Below are 23,972 nucleotides of genomic sequence, written 5' to 3'. Positions count from 1 at the left end.
ACAGCAGCCCCTGCAATGTGATCCCTCAGTCCTCCTGTGTGTGAGACAGGGACAAAGAAACCTTTAAGTAAACACCTCCGTCTCCCCAGCTGGAGGAAAACCACATTGGACATGTTCAGAGCGAAGATCGATGGGTCTAGGTGGCAAACATTGGGCAGAACTTGGAAAAAGTGGTCTGAAAAATTTGCCCCCCATTGCACATAGCCACTTTTTCTTAACTTTTACTTTTCTTTACAGGAGCGTGGCGACACCGTGTAAATTTGCACTTCATGTTTTGGAGGAGACAACTTCATGATAACGCAGCTGCATTAATTCGTTTTCATATTCGTCAGATTCCCTTTTTTTTGTAAAATTGGAAAGAAAAAAGGAAAGCTTTAAAAAGGAGATTACTAATGTAAGAACTTAATATTCAAATATCGTTCAAGATCCTTGTCAATTATCCAGAGCAGAGGACGGATGCAGAATGCATCTAAGAAAAATGTGTAATGCCTCATTTCACCTGCGGAGGTGCTGCAGGGAAATCATACAACTGCTGCCAGGCTAGCCACAAATTACACCTCATCTCCAATGGTCCCATTGGATATTTTTGTAGCAGAATGTTAGATGTCACAGAAGGAGACCCCATTCTCACACTCTGGGGGTCTGGAGCTTGTCCATTTTGATGTCTAGCAAGTAACGCCAACAAAATCTGAATCCAGGACCCCAATGCTGCAGATAACAGTGCCGTCCACTACGACACATTAAATATACAAAATCAGTCACAGACGCTCCGATGAAGTCACCTTACATGATTGTCAGGGTCAATAGTCTGCAGGGAAATACTGGGAATGAAGATCCCCGACGTGACAGAGCCTTGTTAAAGGGCGTAACACAAATCCACCAAATTGTGACTATTGTGAGGAAGTTTCAGCTTGTGGTACTTAGAAAATATAACAAAGCATCCATGTTTTACTCCAGGCCATGGGTGTATCATACGGAGGGGCCTAAGCCATGGTTATGAGATCCGGCAGGGCCATGCTTACATAGACTACAGAGGTACACAGCCCTAATTGCTCCTCTGCAGGTACGCAGGTGACCTGTCGCATTTTTCGGTATAACTGTTGGTGGTATATCGGCGCTTTAGCCCAGCTGAAAACGTCTCTGACCCGAGTGTGTCCTCACACTTTTATACTGGGTTCTCGTAACCTCATCCCATTTTAGAATTAGACGTAAATTTGTTGGGATTTGTATTCGGAAAATCGAGACAGTAGCAGCAAATTGGAGACTGATAGCAGCTTTTGGTGTGACCTGATGAAGGAGCATGAGCGTCAGCTTCAAAGTCCAAAAGAATTCGAGGCACCAGGGAAAGAAATTCTCGTTGGGATAAAAAATTAACTTTGACTCTTTCTTTAAAAGCAGATGACAGTAGTTATAAATCAGATAGATGAATCCAGCAATGTTTCGACCATGACAGGCCTTTTTCAAGCCAAAAATGACAAGTTTACAAAAAGCCATCCGGGCTGTCATGGCCGAAACGTTGCTCGATTCATCTACCTCATTTGTAACTTACTCATTTAAAGAAAGAGAAAAAGTTATTATTTTTATCCCAATGAGAATGGTTTTCCTGGTGCCTCGGATTCATTTTGACTTTGAAGTTGATCCTTCATGCTCCTGAAGTTGATTTGGACCTTGTGGGGCTCAATCCGTGCCTGCACAGATTGGCCTTTGGTGCGTGAGAAATATCCACTGGACTCAGGAAGGAGCATGAGAGTGCCAGGCCCACGCATCCCTCCACGAGGTCGTTCCGACACAGTCGGCAAAAGTTTACATAGTAGGTGATCAAGATCTGAGAAACCTTAAGTTACACCTGGACCCAGCTCTAGTTGGGCTCAAGCTCCTTTTTAATGGGTTGTGAGACCACCTGATCTACAGATTCTGCAAACTGGGGAGTAAGAGCTCGAACCAAAAGTTATAGACATATTATCCAGCTCCTGGCAAAAGGTGACACTTCCTGAGCTCAGAGCAATGTCAAGTTTCCTTGGAAGCTATGAAAAACCTCCCAGAACTGAAGGTTACCAGAAGGTGTCTTATGCTTGACTCCGGGATACGTTCATGTGAACAGATCTCCTAACACCATCTCACGTGTCATTTTGTCCTTGGACTTTTTATGGCGGATTCTGCTACAGTAGTTGTATATTTTATACTTCCTCATACAGTAATGGAAAATGAGCCGAAGCGTGCAGACACCTCTACAGCACAGCTGAGCATCCGCGGCTCATGACCATTTATATCCAGAACCCTGGGCCTCTCACCGCGGGGTGTAATGTAAACCGTCCTCCTCTTGTCACATACAACTGCTGTCAGGAGGGATCTCTGCCGATTCCAGTGTCACCTGTTGGGCTGATAGAAGAAGAGGATTTTACACGTCCAGATCCGATAATCACTGATCCAGGGTAATAAATGTAGTTTAGGGATAATCCCGCCAATGTCAGCGCAGAGTGTCGATAGGGGCACTCCACCTGTAAAATCACTTTGGTATGCCATCACTAACCGATGTGGTTCATCTACCGATGCGGAGAACACAACATTTACATTAGTCCTGTACCATCCCTGGGGGTCCAGAAGGTTCTGACAGTTAATACCTGCATTTGCAGTTAGACGAGGCGCCCAATGATTAGAGAAATATCTAATGAGCGCCCCCTTTTGGTAAAGATTTTTTTTTTTTTTAGTTTAAGGGCAGCTGTTTAAAATTGATGGCTGATGATTAGGAGAGATTGGTGGGGGTCTGAGAGCGGGCACCCCTGCTAATCTGCTGCTCCCTTTATTGTTGACCAGCTACAGTGCCATCATTTTAGTAGTGGCCATGCCTAGTATTACAGATTTGCCCGATTAATAGAGTTAAGCGTCAAGATTTTCAGGTACTTCATGGTAACTGGACTCAAATGTTAGCATCCTCAGCACTTCTTATGATCACTAGGCCACCACTATATCATGATGTCACGGGGGTCTATTAATCACATATGATGTGCCGCTCGAGGGAGTTCACAGTGGCCTGACCTGGCTGCCATGGTCATTGGAGCACCAACATTAGTGTTGGCAGACTAGAGGCAGATGAGTCCGGCCAGCAGTCGCTCCTGAGAACACCCTAAAACCAGCTAGAACCTCTCACTTCGGAGTGGGGTTAACATTAAGTTTTCCGTTTTGGCCAGGGATGGCCCCACATTTGCTGGAATCGGGGTCCGACATGCCGTGGATGCAACCTGTGCACCGCACAGGGGCCCCAGAGGTAAAGGGGCCACATCCACCTCCAACAGCAGGTGGAATTGTGCTATCGGACTGCAAAGGACCCATATACTGTTGAGAGAGAAAGCCCCCGAGGCCTTACTACGACCATCTTACAGCAACAAAGTTCGGGTCCCCATTGACCTCTATGGGGTTCGGGTAGAGTTCTGGTACCCAAAGAACCCCAACATCCACGAGTTTGCGCATCCCTACTCAAGGCCTTCCGTCTACTACACTGTCTGAGGCCCAGGAACCAACCCGGCCCTTCAGCTTTTAACAGCACCAGCCACAGTCAGCCATGATACCCTCAAACAGTGCCCCAATTCAGTGCCAAAAACCACCCAATTCCAAGTGGGGCCATAAGCCCCCAGGAACAATGGGCCTGAACATCATTACAGTGTTGCCCGATCCTGAAGCCACCACTGAGAACATTATTGGGCTTGGTAATGGAAGCTTCTGGATTTGGTCCACCATGGACATTGAGATAAAAGAACAATCTCAGACTTACGCTACAAGTTACGTTTTCAACTTGAAGAACTTTTTCAAAGCCGCCATAAAGACCCCGTGTGACAGGAGCTTGACAGCATCGTAGGCCACATCACCGTTGGAGATGTAGAACGTATTCTTCAAAAGCGATAGCGGGTGGCTCCCTCGCCGTCCGTCCCGGCCTCACCCTGTGCTGTCAATGAGGCTGCCCTGACCGCAATTTAACTATTAATTATTGTAATCAACGTACAGTAATGTTACTTGTAGCAGACGCTCACCGAGTCAGCGGTTTAGGAGATCCTGGGGCGGAGTGCCCATGTCGGAGGTTGACCCATCATGTTCGCTTTGACCAGATTTAGAAGTACATAGGAGGCTGAAGAAGTGGATGTAAAATATGGCGCCACACCTGTCAACAGGTTGTGTGCGGTATTACAGCTTAGCACCATTCACTACAATGTGGCTGGGCAATAATACCGCACTCAACCCGTGGACAGCGGAGATTCGGTCATGTTTTATGGACTCAGACAACCTCTTTAAAATATATATTCCAGCTTAGAGCCACTTACACCCATCTCCTCGTATCACCGTATACACCGGCAGTATCTACACTTCCATAATACGCGATGTCAGGGCGCCCGGTACATTTCAGTTGAAGATTTATGACAGTTTCTAAGGGAGAAAAAAAAGTGTCTCAGTCATAGCAACCAATCATAGCAGAGCTTTCATCCCTCACAGGGCCCTTAGAACATGAAAGCTGCGCTGTGATTGGTTGCCGTGGGCATCAGAGACAGATGTAACCACGGAGAGCTCGGGGCCTTGTGCTAGATTCTGCATTAGGCCTCATCATAAGGAACGGACAGAGAACTTTCCACTGTTCGTTTTATCACTCTCTTTTAGGACGGTAACATAAAGATAAATTCTGAGATGCTTTTCGGCCCCCACTTCTGGGACAGGCTGGTCAGCCAGGGGGCCGGCTGCAGACGTACACGAGCCCCTATGGCCGCCTCTTGGCCTTCAGCCTTTCCTCTGCATCGGTCAGTAGTGTATTATTGGGGCTGGTTTTTTGCAGTATGAGCGGCGGTTCTTATTTCCACCATTTTGGGGTCTTTCTCATCTATTATTCCAGTCCAATAGCGATTCTGTCATTTAGACCACCCTCCCCCCGTTTCGGAGCACGGTATAAACATTCTGATCTTTTATTCTTCGGACAGTTACGTACGCGGTAAAACCGAACGGAAACCATTTTACCCTTTTACTCTGTAGCTTTTACGTATGTCCAGGGGCGATGAGGTGGCGGAGGGAGAGGAACGCTGCTCATTTTTCTATTTTTACAATATAGATTTTCTACATCATCAGTTCACCATCGAGGAATTGACCCAGCGGTCTCCTGCACGATATTGTACTATTGCGGTATATTGTAAAATGACCAATCTCCTGTGAAGCCGCATACAAACATGGCAGACGCGGGGGACAAAATGCCATCGGCACCCGCAGGCACAATGGAAGGAGCGGGATGACGGGCATCGGGGGGAAGCCTCCCTCATTTCCAGCCTCCTATAGACAGCGGGCATAGAAGGAGTTAAACTGCTCTGACCGCAGCACTTAGACTCGGGTGCCGGGGGTACAAGACAGCCCTGAACCCTCTATACACGCCGTGCGCTCATCCGCCACACACAACATGAGCAGGGTGGGCTCCGCAGGCGCCAGGGCCCCCCGTACTGCCCAGGTTCACCACATTCTGGTGGCATCGCACCTTCTGTAAACCTGATCTGATCTGAAACCTGATGCTAAAGAAACATGGCTGCCTTGTATTAGCGCCCCCACCTGTCCATGGTGGTCTACGGTACTGCAGCACAACCCTATTCACTATCACTGCTATAGTGTACCCACATACAGGGTCCTATTAACACCCAACTCCGTCCCCACTATTCTGAACATCCAGAATCAGCAAAGCTGCTTAGATCTGCTCTGAGAGCACGGGCCGGATAATAAGGTTCCCATGACCGGAAAAACAACATTCTAGAATTCGTGGCAGGACAAGGGGTCATTGTAGATGCTGCCACCGTACTGCACAAGCCCCCCAGCTCCACGCTGCCAAAATACATGGTCCTCAAGGTTTAGGTGGTCATCACTAGCACCAATCAGCCATGACCGGACTGCATATAAACCTGGTCCTTCCCGGTCCAGGATAGCCCCGAACTGGCCCAGAATTTGCCCTCACCTCCGGGCTCTGTGACCCAGGGCGGTGTCAGCGGTATCTGTGTCCTCGTAATCCGGGTTAGGCAAGTAGAAGCGTCCTTTACTTCTGGAGACCCAAGTCACGATATTTTATTGTGTGGTATCACACATTATTTTGGGGGGCATAAAGGACTATTTTAATTTTTAAGGGTGTATACATGTGCGTTATGGCTTTTTAGGCGGCATTATTAACTTTTAGGGTGGAACAAGGGGATAATATCAAATTTTATGGGGCAGATGAAGAGCAATAGTGCTTTTATGTAGATAAAAAAGGGGCTTTATCGCTCTCTATGAGGACCCACAAGGGGCTTTATTACTCTCTATGAGGACCCACAATGGGCTTTATTACTTTCTATGAGGACCCACAAGGGGCTTTATTACTCTCTATGAGGACCCACAAGGGGCTTTATCACTCTCTATGAGGACCCACAAGGGGCTTTATTACTCTCTATGAGCACCCACAAGGGGCTTTATTACTCTCTATGAGGACCCACAAGGGGCTTTATTACTCTCTATGAGGACCCATAAGGGGCTTTATTACTCTCTATGAGGACCCACAAGGGGCTTTATTACTCTCTATGAGGACCCATAAGGGGCTTTATTACTCTCTATGAGGACCCACAAGGGGCTTTATCACTCTCTATGAGGACTCACAAGGGGCTTTATCACTCTCTATGAGGACCCACAAGGGGCTTTATTACTCTCTATGAGGACCCACAAGGGGCTTTATCACTCTCTATGAGGACCCACAAGGGGCTTTATCACTCTCTATGAGGACCCATAAGGGGCTTTACTCTCTATGAGGACCCACAAGGGGCTTTATTACTCTCTATGAGGACCCACAAGGGGCTTTATTACTCTCTATGAGGACCCACAAGGGGCTTTATCGCTCTCTTTGAGGACCCACAAGGGGCTTTATCACTCTCTATGAGGACTCACAAGGGGCTTTATTACTCTCTATGAGGACTCACAAGGGGCTTTATCGCTCTCTTTGAGGACCCACAAGGGGCTTTATCACTCTCTATGAGGACCCATAAGGGGCTTTATTACTCTCTATGAGGACCCACAAGGGGCTTTATTACTCTCTATGAGGACCCACAAGGGGCTTTATTACTCTCTATGAGGACCCACAAGGGGCTTTATCGCTCTCTTTGAGGACCCACAAGGGGCTTTATCGCTCTCTTTGAGGACCCACAAGGGGCTTTATCGCTCTCTTTGAGGACCCACAAGGGGCTTTATTACTCTCTATGAGAACCCACAAGGGGCTTTATTACTCTCTTTGAGGACCCACAAGGGGCTTTATTACTCTCTATGAGGACCCACAAGGGGCTTTATCGCTCTCTATGAGGACCCACAAGGGGCTTTATCGCTCTCTTTGAGGATCCACAAGGGGCTTTATTACTCTCTATGAGAACCCACAAGGGGCTTTATTACTCTCTTTGAGGACCCACAAGGGGCTTTATTACTCTCTATGAGGACCCACAAGGGGCTTTATCGCTCTCTTTGAGGACCCACAAGGGGCTTTATCACTCTCTATGAGGACCCACAAGGGGCTTTATCGCTCTCTTTGAGGACCCACAAGGGGCTTTATCGCTCTCTTTGAGGACCCACAAGGGGCTTTATTACTCTCTATGAGAACCCACAAGGGGCTTTATTACTCTCTTTGAGGACCCACAAGGGGCTTTATTACTCTCTATGAGGACCCACAAGGGGCTTTATCGCTCTCTATGAGGACCCACAAGGGGCTTTATCACTCTGTATGAGGACCCACAAGGGGCTTTATAGCTCTCTATGAGGAACCACAAGGGGCTTTATCGCTCTCTATGAGGACCCACAAGGGGCTTTATTACTCTCTATGAGGACCCACAAGGGGCTTTATCGCTCTCTTTGAGGACCCACAAGGGGCTTTATCGCTCTCTTTGAGGACCCACAAGGGGCTTTATCGCTCTCTTTGAGGACCCACAAGGGGCTTTATTACTCTCTATGAGAACCCACAAGGGGCTTTATTACTCTCTTTGAGGACCCACAAGGGGCTTTATTACTCTCTATGAGGACCCACAAGGGGCTTTATCGCTCTCTATGAGGACCCACAAGGGGCTTTATCGCTCTCTTTGAGGATCCACAAGGGGCTTTATTACTCTCTATGAGAACCCACAAGGGGCTTTATTACTCTCTTTGAGGACCCACAAGGGGCTTTATTACTCTCTATGAGGACCCACAAGGGGCTTTATCGCTCTCTTTGAGGACCCACAAGGGGCTTTATCGCTCTCTTTGAGGACCCACAAGGGGCTTTATCGCTCTCTTTGAGGACCCACAAGGGGCTTTATTACTCTCTATGAGAACCCACAAGGGGCTTTATTACTCTCTTTGAGGACCCACAAGGGGCTTTATTACTCTCTATGAGGACCCACAAGGGGCTTTATCGCTCTCTATGAGGACCCACAAGGGGCTTTATCGCTCTCTTTGAGGATCCACAAGGGGCTTTATTACTCTCTATGAGAACCCACAAGGGGCTTTATTACTCTCTTTGAGGACCCACAAGGGGCTTTATTACTCTCTATGAGGACCCACAAGGGGCTTTATCGCTCTCTTTGAGGACCCACAAGGGGCTTTATCACTCTCTATGAGGACCCACAAGGGGCTTTATCGCTCTCTTTGAGGACCCACAAGGGGCTTTATCGCTCTCTTTGAGGACCCACAAGGGGCTTTATTACTCTCTATGAGAACCCACAAGGGGCTTTATTACTCTCTTTGAGGACCCACAAGGGGCTTTATTACTCTCTATGAGGACCCACAAGGGGCTTTATCGCTCTCTATGAGGACCCACAAGGGGCTTTATCACTCTGTATGAGGACCCACAAGGGGCTTTATAGCTCTCTATGAGGAACCACAAGGGGCTTTATCGCTCTCTATGAGGACCCACAAGGGGCTTTATTACTCTCTATGAGGACCCACAAGGGGCTTTATTACTCTCTATGAGGACCCACAAGGGGCTTTATCGCTCTCTATGAGGACCCACAAGGGGCTTTATTACTCTCTATGAGGACCCACAAGGGGCTTTATCGCTCTCTATGAGGACCCACAAGGGGCGTTATTACTCTCTATGAGGACCCACAAGGGGCTTTATTACCCTCTATGAGGACCCACAAGGGGCGTTATTACTCTCTATGAGGACCCACAAGGGGCTTTATCGCTCTCTATGAGGACCCACAAGGGGCGTTATTACTCTCTATGAGGACCCACAAGGGGCTTTATCACTCTCTATGAGGACCCACAAGGGGCTTTATTACTCTTTATGAGGACCCACAAGGGGCTTTATTACCCTCTATGAGGACCCACAAGGGGCTCAATAACTTTCTCAGAGGTACTTAAATTACATCATTACTGTATTATGGAAAAAAAGTTGACATTTTGATTGGCTGGAGGGCACAAGGTGGAATATTACTCTAGTAAGTGGGGGGCACAAGAAGGGCATTATAGCTGTGGGGAAACACAAGGTGGTCACTATTACTGTGTGAGGCATGGCTGGTGTTTGGGAAGTGTCTTTTTGGCATTTTTCTTTCCTATTGTTCCCGCCATCCACAGCTCTGTATATACAGAGGAATCCTCACTTCACCTCCTGTAAATATTTGTTGCTGTAAATCACTGAAGTTACCAAGCCGAGATAAATCCTCAGCATTGAGGGTCCCCAGCTGGGTGGTCTGCACTTTGTCCGGCTGGGTTCACATTTATACAGTGCATTCCTCTGAACAATGTAGATGTCCGAATTGCTAAAAAACCCTCAAACCTGAATTTGGATGTATACGTGTAAACCTGGACTAAAATGGGCAAGATGCTGAAAAACGTGTTCTCTTAAGTACACTTTGTGAGGATTTACATCATATTGCGGCTCTTTGTGGGGTTTTTGGATGTGCAGTAAAATATAGTCGATGTTTTTTCCGCACTCCTCTAAAAAAATCCAGAGAATATGAAAGACTTATTCTATTTTTTTTCTCCATAAATTTTATGAAAGACATAAATCTAATGTGTGAGAGACCTAAAAAAAAAAAGAAAAAAAGAAAAGAAATAAAGAACAAAGTCACTGCTTTAGGGGTTTTTCACACGTCTGATATTTCTGGTACTGGAAAAACCGGTACCTGAGAGATCAATGTTCATGTGTCTGTGTGTTTAATATGTGTGGCATACATGTGGCCACCGTGTGCCGCATCAGTATCACACGGAACGGTGCCTGGCGATCAGCGGTATTGTTCGCACTATTCCCTGGCGACCAAGACCGCTGACATCACTGTCCGCTGCGCGCACTGCAATCAACGCCAGCGAGGGACAATGTTGGGAGTTGTATTAAATTGATAACAGGTTGATGGGAGTATTTTTCAGCCGCTGCCTGCGCAATAAATAAATAATAAAAACGGAATGGGTTGCTCTGTATTTTTGATAACCAGCCAGGCAAAACTGACAGCTGTGGGCTGCAACCCTCCGCTGTCACCTTTAGCAAGGCTGGTTATCAAGAATAGACAGGTCCCCATGCCGTATTTTTTAAATTATTTAAATAATGTAAAAAATGGCGTGCCCCCCCCCCTTCCCATTTTTGACAACCAGCCAAGCTAAATCTAACAGCTGGGGTCTGGTATTCTCAGGCTGGTAAGGAGCTGTAGATATTGCCCCCCCCAGCCTAAAAATAGCAGCCTGCAGCCACCCCAGAAAAGGCGCATCCCTTAGATACGACAATTCTAGCACTTTGCCCGGCTCCTCCCACTTGCCCTGTAGCGGTTGATGTCACCTTTGTATTGTCAGGTGACATCAAGCCTACGGCCTAATAATGGAGAGTTGTCTATAAGAACCTATCCATTACTAATCCTATAGTTATATGGTAAATAAACAACCAGCCAGAATAAAGTCTTTGCTTTGAAATAAAAACAAAACACAGTTTTCAATTTTTATTTAAAAATAAACACAGTTACACTCACCTAACGCCTAATTCCACTGAATCCCTCGTCTCCTGTAATAAAACAGAAATAAAAAACTAGCAATATCCCTCACCTGTCCATCATTCCGTCCCACGCACGCTGTAATGTCTGGGATAAATAGATTTCAACCTGGACGATGCCAAAATGCTGTGACATCAAGATTACCGTGGGTCACTGAGGCTGCGTTCGCAGCTGTGCCCCTGAACTGTGGTAACCTTAGAACCATAAGAAAAAGTCTCATGGTGCAGCCCTCAATGAGTTCACTGCAGTTCACCGTGGTCACAGTGAACTGCGGTGAATTCTCTAAGCTGAGCGCTGCATCAAGAGAATTTTGCTTACATTGCTGAGGTCATGACAGCTCAGGGGCCTGGCTGGGAACGCAGCCTCAGTGACATGTGGTAACCTCAATGACGTTGCCACTGGACACTGATGCTGCACTCGAAGCAGCTCATTCTCCCGCGGTCTTCAGCCTCGATGGTCGCATCTTGCACCATCCAGGTTGAAAACTATTTCTTCCAGACATGGATTACAGCATGGGACAGAACGACGGACAGGTGAGGGATATTGTTTTTTATGTTTGTTTTATTACAGGAGACGAGGGATTCAATGGAATTAGGCGATAGGTAAGTATAACTTTGTTTGTTATTTTTAAATACAAATGGAAAAGTGTGTTTTATTTTATTTCTAATAAGACTTTATTCTGGCTGTGTCTTTATTTACCATATAACTATAGGATTAGTAATGGATAGGTTCTTATAGATGCCTCTCAATTGCTAATCCGTGGGCTTGATGACACCTGACAATACATGTGTGATCCTAGCCAGTCTGCAGGTGTTGATGCAGAGTATATACAGTCAGAGCACAGTGTCATCGCAGGAACGCACCATATAGCACGTTGTAAATGGTCCGGACCCTGGACGGAGGCCTCCTACCTGCTGGCATCTCCGGTTCGGATTTGTACGCCTGAGGAGGCGTCATCTTTGTGGCGTGATGCACACATGATGTTGCCACAGGCCGGTTAAGCAAAAGGGGAGCTGGGAATTCCAGCAGATAGGAGGGGGTCCTGTCCGGCGGCCTCAGACTAACGACCAGGGTCAACTCATGACCACTGTACATTTTATAATGCTGTGGACCTGTGCGGTTCTTGGTGCCTTTTTTCACCTAATAGTCTTCTATGGAGAGCCTGAAAAATGGATGTAAAAAACCCGTTTTAAAGAGCAAAATACATAAAAAACACCAAGTGGAAAAAAAGTGGAATATGCAGCAAAAACACAAAAATTGGATCAGACTGCTATTGTGTCTTTTAGTGTGGACTACAATGCAGGGATTTCCCATGTGGGAACGTGGCCTTAAAGGGAATGTACAAACATTAGAGGCTCTGTGTAACGGGGTATCTGTCAGCTCCCCTCCACCGGCGTGACGGACACACGGCGCAGTCCTGGTACTACGGATAACAATCGACAAGAGAAACACGCATTGGGGTGACACGTCTTCAGTCGTTAATTCAGACACGTATTAATAATCCTTTACGGACAAGTCCAACATGGCCGCCATGTGATCTCCGCAGTCATGGCTTTTTTAATACGTGTCTGAAATAAAGGCTGACGGCTTATTACCCCAATGCTAGAGCATTTGGAAGATTAGAGGTGACCTCTGTATATAGAATAGGGGATAAGTTCACGTCCGCTAGGGGTCCAGGACCTTACCGACCCCGAGAACAGGGCATGAAGAGACCGCCGTGAATAGAGGCTGAAGATCAGCACCATCGCTCCACTCATTCTTTAGGTGACTGCTGGATATTAGTGAGCGCTGCACTCGGCCGGTCTCCGGCGCTGCACTCGGGCGGTCTCCGGCACGGCCATTAACAATGAGTGGAGCAGAGATGCACATTCTTGGCTTCTGCTACGATCAGATGGGACAAGAGCCCCGTTCTCAGGATTGATTGGGTCCCAGAGGCCGGACCCCCTAATCTTGGCTCTTACCCTTTAAACTCCAGGAGTGCTGCTCCAGGGGTCATGCCTGGATGGAATAAAGATAGCGGGCTCCTCTGTGCAGCCATCACGCCGCGGTGTGCCGCAAGCGCAATCTCGAACTACATGAGCGCCTGCAACACAAATCATCAATGTGTAACTGGCTTGGCAATTTCACTTTTGCTCCATCTGTATAATGGAGCCCGACCATTACAGCCCTGCAGACACTGCACACCGCCATATGGTGCACCAGGTGGTCTTTATACCCCTGGCATGTAGCGGCGGTGCGGGTACGGGTTTGTCTAGGATCTGCACTGCAGTCATGTGTGTATGAGCCAATATCTACACATAATTAACCCTCCATATGCCGCCTGGTTACAATATCAGTGCTAAAGCGGAAGCCATGATCTGATAATGCGAGTTACGGCACGAACATGACATTATGTGGAGTAAGACATCACGCAGGACGGCGGTAATTTACCTTCTATGTCGCCTTTTCTCGCAGATTATGGACGGACTTCCTGCTCTGCGTGTGTCGTCCCTGTCCGGACATTCCTCCAGGCAAACACAAGGCAGCAAGAAAAGCTGCTATCTAGCACTGAGTCAGCGCTGAGGAGCCGCGGCGTTCACAGCGGACATGTGCCCCCGCCCGGCCCATCTCCGCCCAACTCTCTGATGTCTGCTCTGTTGAACATTGACCACAAATAACTCAAAGGAGGAACTAAGGTAACAACACCCGAGTGCCGGCTGACACATAGGTGACTGTACGTCCATCATACAGAAAGGATATGGCGAACGCCAGGCGGCTGCCCAGCGACAGCGAGCCACGGCACCAAGGACACCACTCGCTGTGTATCGGAGCAACGCGGCCACAAAGCTCAGATTGTCGCATCTGATCCACTTTATGATGTAACACAGCGGCAACACGGCGGCCAAAAAAAGCCAAACATGTCGGAAGTTCGGTCTCAGCTCTGCTCCTATAAACTTCAGACACAACCAGTTTGTGATCTGGCTGAGATTTCTGTCTCATTTTTTTTTTTTTTAAGGCAAATTGCAGTTTTAAAATAGTTTTGCAGCAGTAAGTCGGTGTCAGACAAGTTGCCCACGAAATGCACGTGTAGTCCCAACCGAAAAATACAGTCAAACACTGGTTGCCTGCGACGTAAACTGATGCCTAGGGAAGGTCAAGTGAGACATAAAGGTCGTCTGGTTTTTTTCTTTGCATTTTTTTCCCAATAAATTGAGACGTTCCGACTCTCCCGAGTCTTTATCGGGATGTGGCAGCTCCGGTATAAGCAGCGCCAATTTCACCAAGACTGGTGCAGGCAGATCTAGATAAAGACTCTGCAAGGTCGGAACGTCACAATTTATTAATGGTCGCCAGAAGCTGACCCGGCTCATACACCGCAGAGAACCTGCTGGATGTGGACCGGTACACGACCCGATACCGGCACATTGCTGCACGGGTCACTCACCAGGTTACTCTCCAGCCACGCTGGCACATGTCACTCACCAGGATACTCTCCAGCCACACCAGCACATTGCTGCACGTGTCACTCACCAGGATACTCTCCAGCCACGCCTGCACATTGCTGCACACGTCACTCACCAGGTTACTCTCCAGCCACGCTGGCACATGTCACTCACCAGGATACTCTCCAGCCACACCAGCACATTGCTGCACGTGTCACTCACCAGGATACTCTCCAGCCACGTCGGCACATTGCTGCACACGTCACTCACCAGGATACTCTCCAGCCACGCCGGCACATTGCTGTACACGTCACTCACCAGGATACTCTCCAGCCACGCCGTCACATTGCTGCACGTGTAACTCACCAGGATACTCTCCAGCCACTCCGGCACATTGCTGCACGTGTAACTCACCAGGATACTCTCCAGCCACGCCGGCACATTGCTGTACACGTCACTCACCAGGATACTCTCCAGCCACGCCGTCACATTGCTGCACGTGTAACTCACCAGGTTACTCTCCAGCCACGCCGGCACATTGCTGCACGCGTCACTCACCAGGTTACTCTCCAGCCACGCCGGCACATTGCTGCACGCGTCACTCACCAGGTTACTCTCCAGCCACGCCGGCACATTGCTGCACGTGTCACTCACCAGGATACTCTCCAGCCGCGCCGGCACATTGCTGCACGCGTCACTCACCAGGTTACTCTCCAGCCACGCCGGCACATTGCTGCACGCGTCACTCACCAGGTTACTCTCCAGCCACGCCGGCACATTGCTGCACGCGTCACCAGGTTACGCTCCAGCCACGCCGGCACATTGCTGCACGCGTCACTCACCAGGTTACTCTCCAGCCACTCCGGCACATTGCTGCATGCGTCACTCACCAGGTTACTCTCCAGCCACGCCGGCACATTGCTGCACGTGTCACTCACCAGGTTACGCTCCAGCCACGCCGGCACATTGCTGCACGTGTCACTCACCAGGTTACTCTCCAGCCACTCCGGCACATTGCTGCACGCGTCACTCACCAGGTTACGCTCCAGCCACGCCGGCACATTGCTGCACGCGTCACTCACCAGGATACTCTCCAGCCACGCCGGCACATTGCTGCACACGTCACTCACCAGGTTACTCTCCAGCCACTCCGGCACATTGCTGCACGTGTCACTCACCAGGTTACGCTCCAGCCACGCCGGCACATTGCTGCACGCGTCACTCACCAGGTTACTCTCCAGCCACGCCGGCACATTGCTGCACGCGTCACTCACCAGGTTACTCTCCAGCCACGCCGGCACATTGCTGCACGTGTCACCAGGATACTCTCCAGCCACGCCGGCACATTGCTGCACGCGTCACTCACCAGGTTACTCTCCAGCAACGCCGGCACATTGCTGCACGTGTCACCAGGATACTCTCCAGCCACGCCGGCACATTGCTGCACGCGTCACTCACCAGGTTACGCTCCAGCCACGCCGGCACATTGCTGCACGCGTCACTCACCAGGTTACTCTCCAGCCACGCCATGACGTACGACGCTGTTGAGTCGGGTATCTGATTCCGTAAAGCTTCTCGCTCCTGAGGATTTTCCACCATTTCCAGGGATATTTTTAATTCCTCTATTAGATGCAGGATTGTTATTGTCCCAAAATATTCCGAGGGGACCGGCGATCCCACATCAAAGACTCCATTGGCGAATTCTGTGATGACCTTTGTGCCTAATGCAAAAAAAAAAAAAAAAGAAAGAAAAAAAATTGAGCATGAACGACCACGAAAATATTTCTTATAATCAGCAATGGAAGCAATTACAGTCTCCGCTTCTCTTTGGCGGAGTGACCATGTAAACGTCTGATGTTTGAGGTCTGCACAGAGAAAATGGGGCCAAGATTGGGCAGGGGACAGACACACTGGTGCTAAACCGTGACCCTCTGCCACCAAAGCTAAATTCTAGACACCTACATTGGAAGGAAGGACAAATGTAACCGAGATTGGGGAAACCAGGTAATTCGAGTTCGGCAAACATATTTGTGCTCCTTTGGTCCAGCATCCAGTTGGCCTCGTCGGCCCGACCTCCTAGGGGCCTCTAGTTGTGGGGCTTAGTAAACACTAGAGGAGCCTAGAGTCCGGACTGCCCTGGTCCGGCTGCCACGGAGGATCAAACTGGACACTGGAGCAGGGCAGCACAAATCTTTTTGCTCAACTGTAATGGAAATCTAAGTAACCATGTTGTCACGAGTGGACAGACTAGAGGCCCAAATACACCTGAGGCCACGGCTACTGTGTTTTGTCTTCTGCCTCAAACCTGCAGTGTCTGTTTCACACCAACATCTGGATTTCTGAAATAGAAATATTTAAGCCCCGCCTCTAGGACTCCTGGGATTGACTATTTACAGAAACCACGCCCCTTCAACGAACAAATGCCTGGATTTGCATATCTAAGAGTCTGGGCAAATTCAGGACCATTGGCGACCATTAGTACACAGATATGTTGCAATTCTTGTGGCCAGTGGGGGGTGTAAAAGGTAAAATGGTCAGCTATTTGGGGGCATGCCCATAAATTAGGCAGGAAACCACTGAAAAACCTGCATGGATGGCATGTGGGTTGCCATTTTGATTTTGCTGTAAGAGCCTCCTTCCTCAATGTACGTCCTACTGTACATGCATTAAAGATATGTCAGAAGCCATGGTACCAGAGGATCCTATGGTGGGTCCAGAGGTAGAGATGCACATTATGTCTATACGGACGCTGGGACTCCGGAATCATTTTCTCTGAAGGGCCCATGGAGTCAAACAATGACAAAAAGTTGGAACGGACCTTAGTTTTTGGGGCACCTCTCATCTGCTTTCTACAGAAGCCGACAATAATCAATATCGGGGTTGAACTGGCCCATCGGGACACCAGAGAATTCTCCAGTGGGCCACGTGTCTTTGGCCAGCCGCCATAGAAGGCGCCCACTTGTTTCAACTGAATGTGCATCTGAGGACGCACATTCAGTTGAAATGTATTCCAGGGCATAAAGTCAGCACTGTAATATTTAATATGGCTGATGGTGGCGGTCTGGCGGACATCAGTGTGCCCATCACAAGCGGTGCATGACAGTGACATCGCAAGCGTATGATGTCACTGTTGTGCGCTACTTACGACAGGTGCACTGAAGCCAGTCGTCGCCTCTGATAGCTCGTCGGCCATTTAAACATGACCGCGCTGGACCTGAAGGAAGAGTACGATGTGCGAGACCGGGAGAGCAGGCAGGTAAGGCAGAATCTTTTTTTTTCCCTCCTTCTGTGGATGCAACGTGATGCGGGACCAGGACAAGGGCAATATATATGGAGCCCAGAACAATGGGCAATATATATGGAGCCCAGAACAAGGGGAATATATATGGAGCCCAGGACAATGGGCAATATATATGGAGCCCAGAACAAGGGGAATATATATGGAGCCCAGAACAATGGGCGATATATATGGAGCCCAGAACAAGGGGAATATATATGGAGCCCAGGACAAGGGGAATATATATGGAGCCCAGAACAATGGGCAATATATATGGAGCCCAGAACAATGGGCAATATATATGGAGCCCAGAACAATGGGCAATATATATGGAGCCCAGAACAAGGGGAATATATATGGAGCCCAGAACAATGGGCAATATATATGGAGCCCAGAACAATGGGCAATATATATGGAGCCCAGAACAAGGGGAATATATATGGAGCCCAGGACAAGGGGAATATATATGGAGCCCAGAACAAGGACAATATTTATGGGGCCCAGGACAAGGGGAATATATATGGAGCCCAGAACAATGGGCAATATATATGGAGCCCAGAACAAGGGGAATATATATGGAGCCCAGGACAATGGGCAATATATATGGAGCCCAGAACAAGGGGAATATATATGGAGCCCAGAACAATGGGCGATATATATGGAGCCCAGAACAAGGGGAATATATATGGAGCCCAGGACAAGGGGAATATATATGGAGCCCAGGACAAGGGGAATATATATGGAGCCCAGAACAATGGGCAATATATATGGAGCCCAGAACAATGGGCATAGGGAGCCCAGGACAAGGGCAATATATATGGAGCCCAGAACAAGGACAATATATATGGGGCCCAGGACAAGGGGAATATATATGGAGCCCAGAACAATGGGCAATATATATGGAGCCCAGAACAAGGGGAATATATATGGAGCCCAGGACAAGGGGAATATATATGGAGCCCAGGACAAGGGGAATATATATGGAGCCCAGAACAATGGGCATAGGGAGCCCAAGACAAGGGCAATATATATGGAGCCCAGGACAAGGGCAATATATATGGGGCCCAGGACAAGGGGAATATATATGGAGCCCAGGACAAGGGGAATATATATGGAGCCCAGGACAAGGGGAATATATATGGAGCCCAGAACAAGGGGAATATATATGGAGCCCAGGACAAGGGGAATATATATGGAGCCCAGGACAAGGGGCATAGGGAGCCCAGGACAAGGGCAATATATATGGAGCCCAGGACAAGGACAATATATATGGGGCCCAGGACAAGGGGAATATATATGGAGCCCAGAACAATGGGCAATATATATGGAGCCCAGGACAAGGGGAATATATATGGAGCCCAGGACAAGGGGAATATATATGGAGCCCAGGACAAGGGGAATATATATGGAGCCCAGAACAATGGGCATAGGGAGCCCAAGACAAGGGCAATATATATGGAGCCCAGGACAAGGGCAATATATATGGGGCCCAGGACAAGGGGAATATATATGGAGCCCAGGACAAGGGGAATATATATGGAGCCCAGGACAAGGGCAATATATATGGGGCCCAGGACAAGGGGAATATATATGGAGCCCAAGACAAGGGCAATATATATGGAGCCCAGGACAAGGGCAATATATATGGGGCCCAGGACAAGGGGAATATATATGGAGCCCAGGACAAGGGGAATATATATGGAGCCCAGAACAATGGGCATAGGGAGCCCAGGACAAGGGCAATATATATGGAGCCCAGAACAAGGGCAATATATATGGAGCCCAGAACAATGTGCATAGGGAGCCCAAGACAAGGGCAATATATATGGAGCCCAGGACAAGGGCAATATATATGGGGCCCAGAACAAGGGGAATATATATGGAGCCCAGGACAAGGGGAATATATATGGAGCTCAGGACAAGGACAATATATATGGGGCCCAGGACAAGGGATATATGCAACCCAAAACAAAAGAAAAAATATATGGGGCCAAAGACAAGGGACATGCGCAACCCAGGACAAGGGAAATATATAGGGGACCCAGGACAAGGAACATAAAATATATGGGGCCAAGGACAAGGGAAATTTACAGGGGGCCCAGGACAAGGGAAATATATAGGGGGCCCAGGACAAGGGACATATGGGGCCCAGGACAAGGGAAATACAGTATATAGGGGGCCCAGGACAAGGGAAAAATATAGGGGGCCCAGGACAAGGGACATATGGGCCCAGGACAAGGGAAATACAGTATATAGGGGGCCCAGGACAAGGGAAAAATATAGGGGGCCCAGGACAAGGGACATATGGGCCCAGGACAAGGGAAATACAGTATATATGGGGCCCAGGACAAGGGAAAAATATAGGGGGCCCAGGACCAGGGGCATTGGGGACCAAGATGGTGGAACATGGGGTCCCTGGATAGTGGACATAAGGACCAGAACGAAGAACATAGAGGCTCAAGATGGAGCAACACAGGGTCCCAGGTTGGGGTCCACTTAATTAAATGGGCCAGTTTGAGGGACTTTATTCCTGTATGGAGGCCAAAATAAGGTACATCCATCAGTTTATGGTGACAAGTGGGGGACAATTACTGTAGGGGCCCAATTAGCGGACTGTATTGCTGCAGTAATATAATTTTATTTATAGAATATGGGGGGGGGGGGTCCTGTTACTGTGTAGTGCGTCACTATGTCGCATTTTTTCTTCATCTGGCATAGTGTAGAAGTCGGGAAATGTGCTCTAGAAGCGATCAGCTATTGATAGCTTTGTGTTATTTTTTGCAGAGATGAGTTCTGGCTGGAAGAAATGAAGGCACTCTGTACCAGATGAAGAAGAAAACCAAAGTTGAAGGACTTCACCTAGAGATGTCACTGGTAAGTCAGTGTGTTAACTGTACACTGACATTATACACAGGAGCTCTGTATATAGTATCAGTGTACAGGTAATACAGTGATCACCAGTGACATTATACACAGGAGCTCTGTATATAGTATCAGTGTACAGGTAATACAGTGATCACCAGTGACATTATACACAGGAGCTCTGTATATAGTGTATAGTGTACAGGTAATACAGTGATCACCAGTGACATTATACACAGGAGCTCTGTGTATAATGTCACTGGTGAGCACTGTATTACCTGTACACTGCCACAATATACAGAGCTCCTGTGTATAATATCACTGCTGTTCACTGAATTACGTGTACACCGACACTATATACAGAGCTCCTGCGTATAATATTACCGGCGATCACTGTATTATTTGTACACTGAAACTATATACAGAGCTCCTGTGTATAACGTCACTGGTGATCACTGAATTACCTGTACTCTATATACAGAGCTCCTGTGTATAATATCACTGCTGTTCACTGAATTACGTGTACACCGACACTATATACAGAACTCCTCTGTACAAGGTTACTGGTGATCACTGTATTACCTATATACAATATACTGAGTTCCTGTGTATAATGTAACCGGTGGTGATAACAGTGTTGTTTGTATTGTGTTTTTTTTAATTAATGATCATTATTGTAATATTCAGTCATTATGTCGTAACAAGTGGTCCAGTCATGGTGTGGAGGTATTTATCCCTGTATGTGGTATTATTCAGTCACTATGCGGTGGTAATATGTAGTTCAGTCATGGTGTGGTGTTATTTCTCCCTTGTACAATATGGGGTGTTATCGAGTGAGTATGTGGTGGTAATATGTGGTCTGGTCATGGTGTGGGGGTATTTATCCCTGTATGTGGTATTATTCAGTCACTATGTGGTGTAACTCTGGTCTGGTCATGGTGTGGCAGCATTTCTCCCCTGTATGTGGCATTATTTGGTCATGATGTGGTCTGGTCATGGTGTGGCGGTATTTGTCCCTTGTATGTGGTATTATTCAGTCACTATGTGGTGTAAATCTGTGGTCTGGTCATGGTGTGGCAGCATTTCTCCCCTGTATGTGGCATTATTTGGTCATTATGTGGTCTGGTCATGGTGTGGCGGTATTTGTCCCTTGCATGTGGTATTCAGTTACTATGTGGTGTAAATCTGTGGTCTGGTCATGGTGTGGCAGCAATTCTCCCCTGTATGTGGCATTATTTGGTCATTATGTGGTCTGGTCATGGTGTGGCGGTATTTGTCCCTTGTATGTGGTATTATTGGTCTTGCTATAGTGGATTGTGTTGTGTATGGCGGTCATCTGTTCTGATATTAATTAGAAGATTCTTTATTTCCATTAGTGATTAAATACTTGGAACAAGATGCACTTGCAGGGGTTCTCTGGTGAATACAAGAAATCCCCTCTCCACAAGACAAGTGATAACTTATCGATTGTTGGGGGTCCGACTGCTGCGATCCGCACCGATCGGCAAAATGTGGAGCTTTTATCCCCAATACACTGGAGCGACATGTGCGACTCGACCACTGATCCGTTCATTCCCTCAGTACCCGGGAGTGCTATGCTTGTTTTTTTCTGGAAACCCCAAAGAGGATGAATGGATGTGGTCAGACATCCCACCTGCCGCTGTATTTTAAAATGGGGATTAAAGTGTCCTGTCGGGGATAAGAGTTCCACATGCTTCCGATTGTTGCGGTTTCCAATGGTCAGATGTAAACGGTCAATAAGTCATCACTGATCCTGTGGAGCCCATGGATTCGGGTGTTGTAACCGAAGAAGCCTTCAATGCAAACTTCCGTAATAGTAGATTCCGGTTATGATGGCGCACAGTATATGAGCAGGAGCCGCCTGTTTTACAGCTAACGCTCCACTATAACGGGGATAGCGGCTAACAGGTGTTTGCATATAGCTGTAGGGTGGGCCCCTAGAGTCCATTTCACCTGTGGGCCCCAGACACCTCAGTCTGACACTGATCAATATTGTAGCAAAAGATGAATGACAGTCCCATGACTCCCATGTGTCAGCTGGATTTATTGCTGGCACCGTCAATTTCTGTAAGTGTAACGATCTTTAACCCCGAGGCTCGTCGCACCAATTCGCCATTCCTAGATCTTTCCCGTTCTGTTTTTCCTTGTACCACTAGGTGTCCCCACGACATTATAGACAAATCATCGGCAAATAAAAAGTGCAAATATGTACAGAGCTTTGCTAGAAAATGACTAGGCATCTCCACCATGAGAATCCAATACATGACCGGATCAAGCACGGACGTGAAAAACACACAAACATAAAAGAAGCTGGAAATTATAATAACGCTACTAACAGGTTTTACTCATACGATTTGGGGCTTTATGAGCAATAGTTAATGCTTGGATACACTACGTTATTATGCTTTGTAAGTGTATGGTTCTGGATTTTGTGCCTACTCTGAATTAGCATTCTTAAGTGCGTAGCGTATGGGCGGTCAAGATCCTCAGGGGCTGTGCAAAGATCCTCAGGGGCGGTGCCAAGATCCTCAGGGGCGGTGCCAAGATCCTCAGGGGCAGTGCTAAGAAATAGATTAATGTGTCTTAACTACAGAGTGACGCAAGCCTCCATATATATAAGAATCTCAAATAACAATGAACACAGAAATCTCCTTTCTGACCGGAAACTCAACCTCCCAGGTGTACCTTTACCTAATGGAGTGGTTCATTTAAACATTATGCTACTTGAAAAAAAGAGTATAAAATGGCGCCCCCACTTCACCAACCTTAAATGTGAGAAGTGCAGGAATGATCTCCGTCAAAACGGACACGAGCCTGTCGCCTGAGGTGAGGCTTTACCTTGCGTTATGGATGGTGCACTCATACCTCAGGGTCTTCGAGAAGATGTGATGGCGGCTGCCTGGTTAGACTTCCCATACAGATTAGTCTGCTACATAAAGAGGTATCTACTCCGCCATCAGACGTGGAGGGAATGGCAGATGGCCACGTTCACTTGACTAGAACCTCACTGCAGCATTTTGCCTGGAAATCCACCGAAACCGCTCTGCAGCCCCTTCATTCTAAGGGTCCGTGTGAGCCCTGAGATACCATTAAAGATGGCATATACTGGCAATTTCCCAGAGACAGGAGCGAGGGCTTCACCAATGAAGTCACCTAGAGGAGATGACAGCGAGTCGGATCAGCCGAAAATTATCCTTAATGCTGAACTATCAGAATATTTCTCCTGGAAAAAAATCAATTTCCTCTTATGGACCCAGCATTGAAGAGAATGCGGCAAGAAGGCAATAGTCCGCAAGACGTAAATGTGCCAAAAGTCAGCGTAAAATAACATTCTTTAATACTAGAACCAATTAACAAGTGAAAAGTTGACATGTGACGAGTCGCCACCTTTACTCCTATTCCCGGGGGTGTAGGAGC

General features: G+C 47.8%; 1 protein-coding gene across 5 annotated transcripts in view; it reads right to left on the bottom strand.

Moving 5' to 3' along the window:
* Positions 1-23,972, bottom strand: part of PPFIBP2 (PPFIA binding protein 2) — a 134,296-nt gene that overhangs the window by 90,634 nt on the left and 19,690 nt on the right. For 4 of the 5 annotated variants that reach the window (XM_069740084.1, XM_069740083.1, XM_069740081.1 and 1 more), the window contains exon 3: positions 15,902-16,116. In XM_069740084.1, coding sequence (XP_069596185.1) covers positions 15,902-16,116 — 215 coding nt within the window. Of the gene's footprint in view, positions 1-13,403; positions 13,508-15,901; positions 16,117-23,972 lie in introns of those variants that run through there. The other variant, XM_069740088.1, reaches the window with a different exon arrangement.

The sequence above is a fragment of the Ranitomeya imitator genome, chromosome 9 (genome assembly GCF_032444005.1).
Source record: "Ranitomeya imitator isolate aRanImi1 chromosome 9, aRanImi1.pri, whole genome shotgun sequence".
NCBI lineage: Eukaryota > Metazoa > Chordata > Amphibia > Anura > Dendrobatidae > Ranitomeya > Ranitomeya imitator.
Note: the sequence above shows the minus strand (reverse complement) of the source record. Positions and strands in the feature narration are given on the sequence as shown.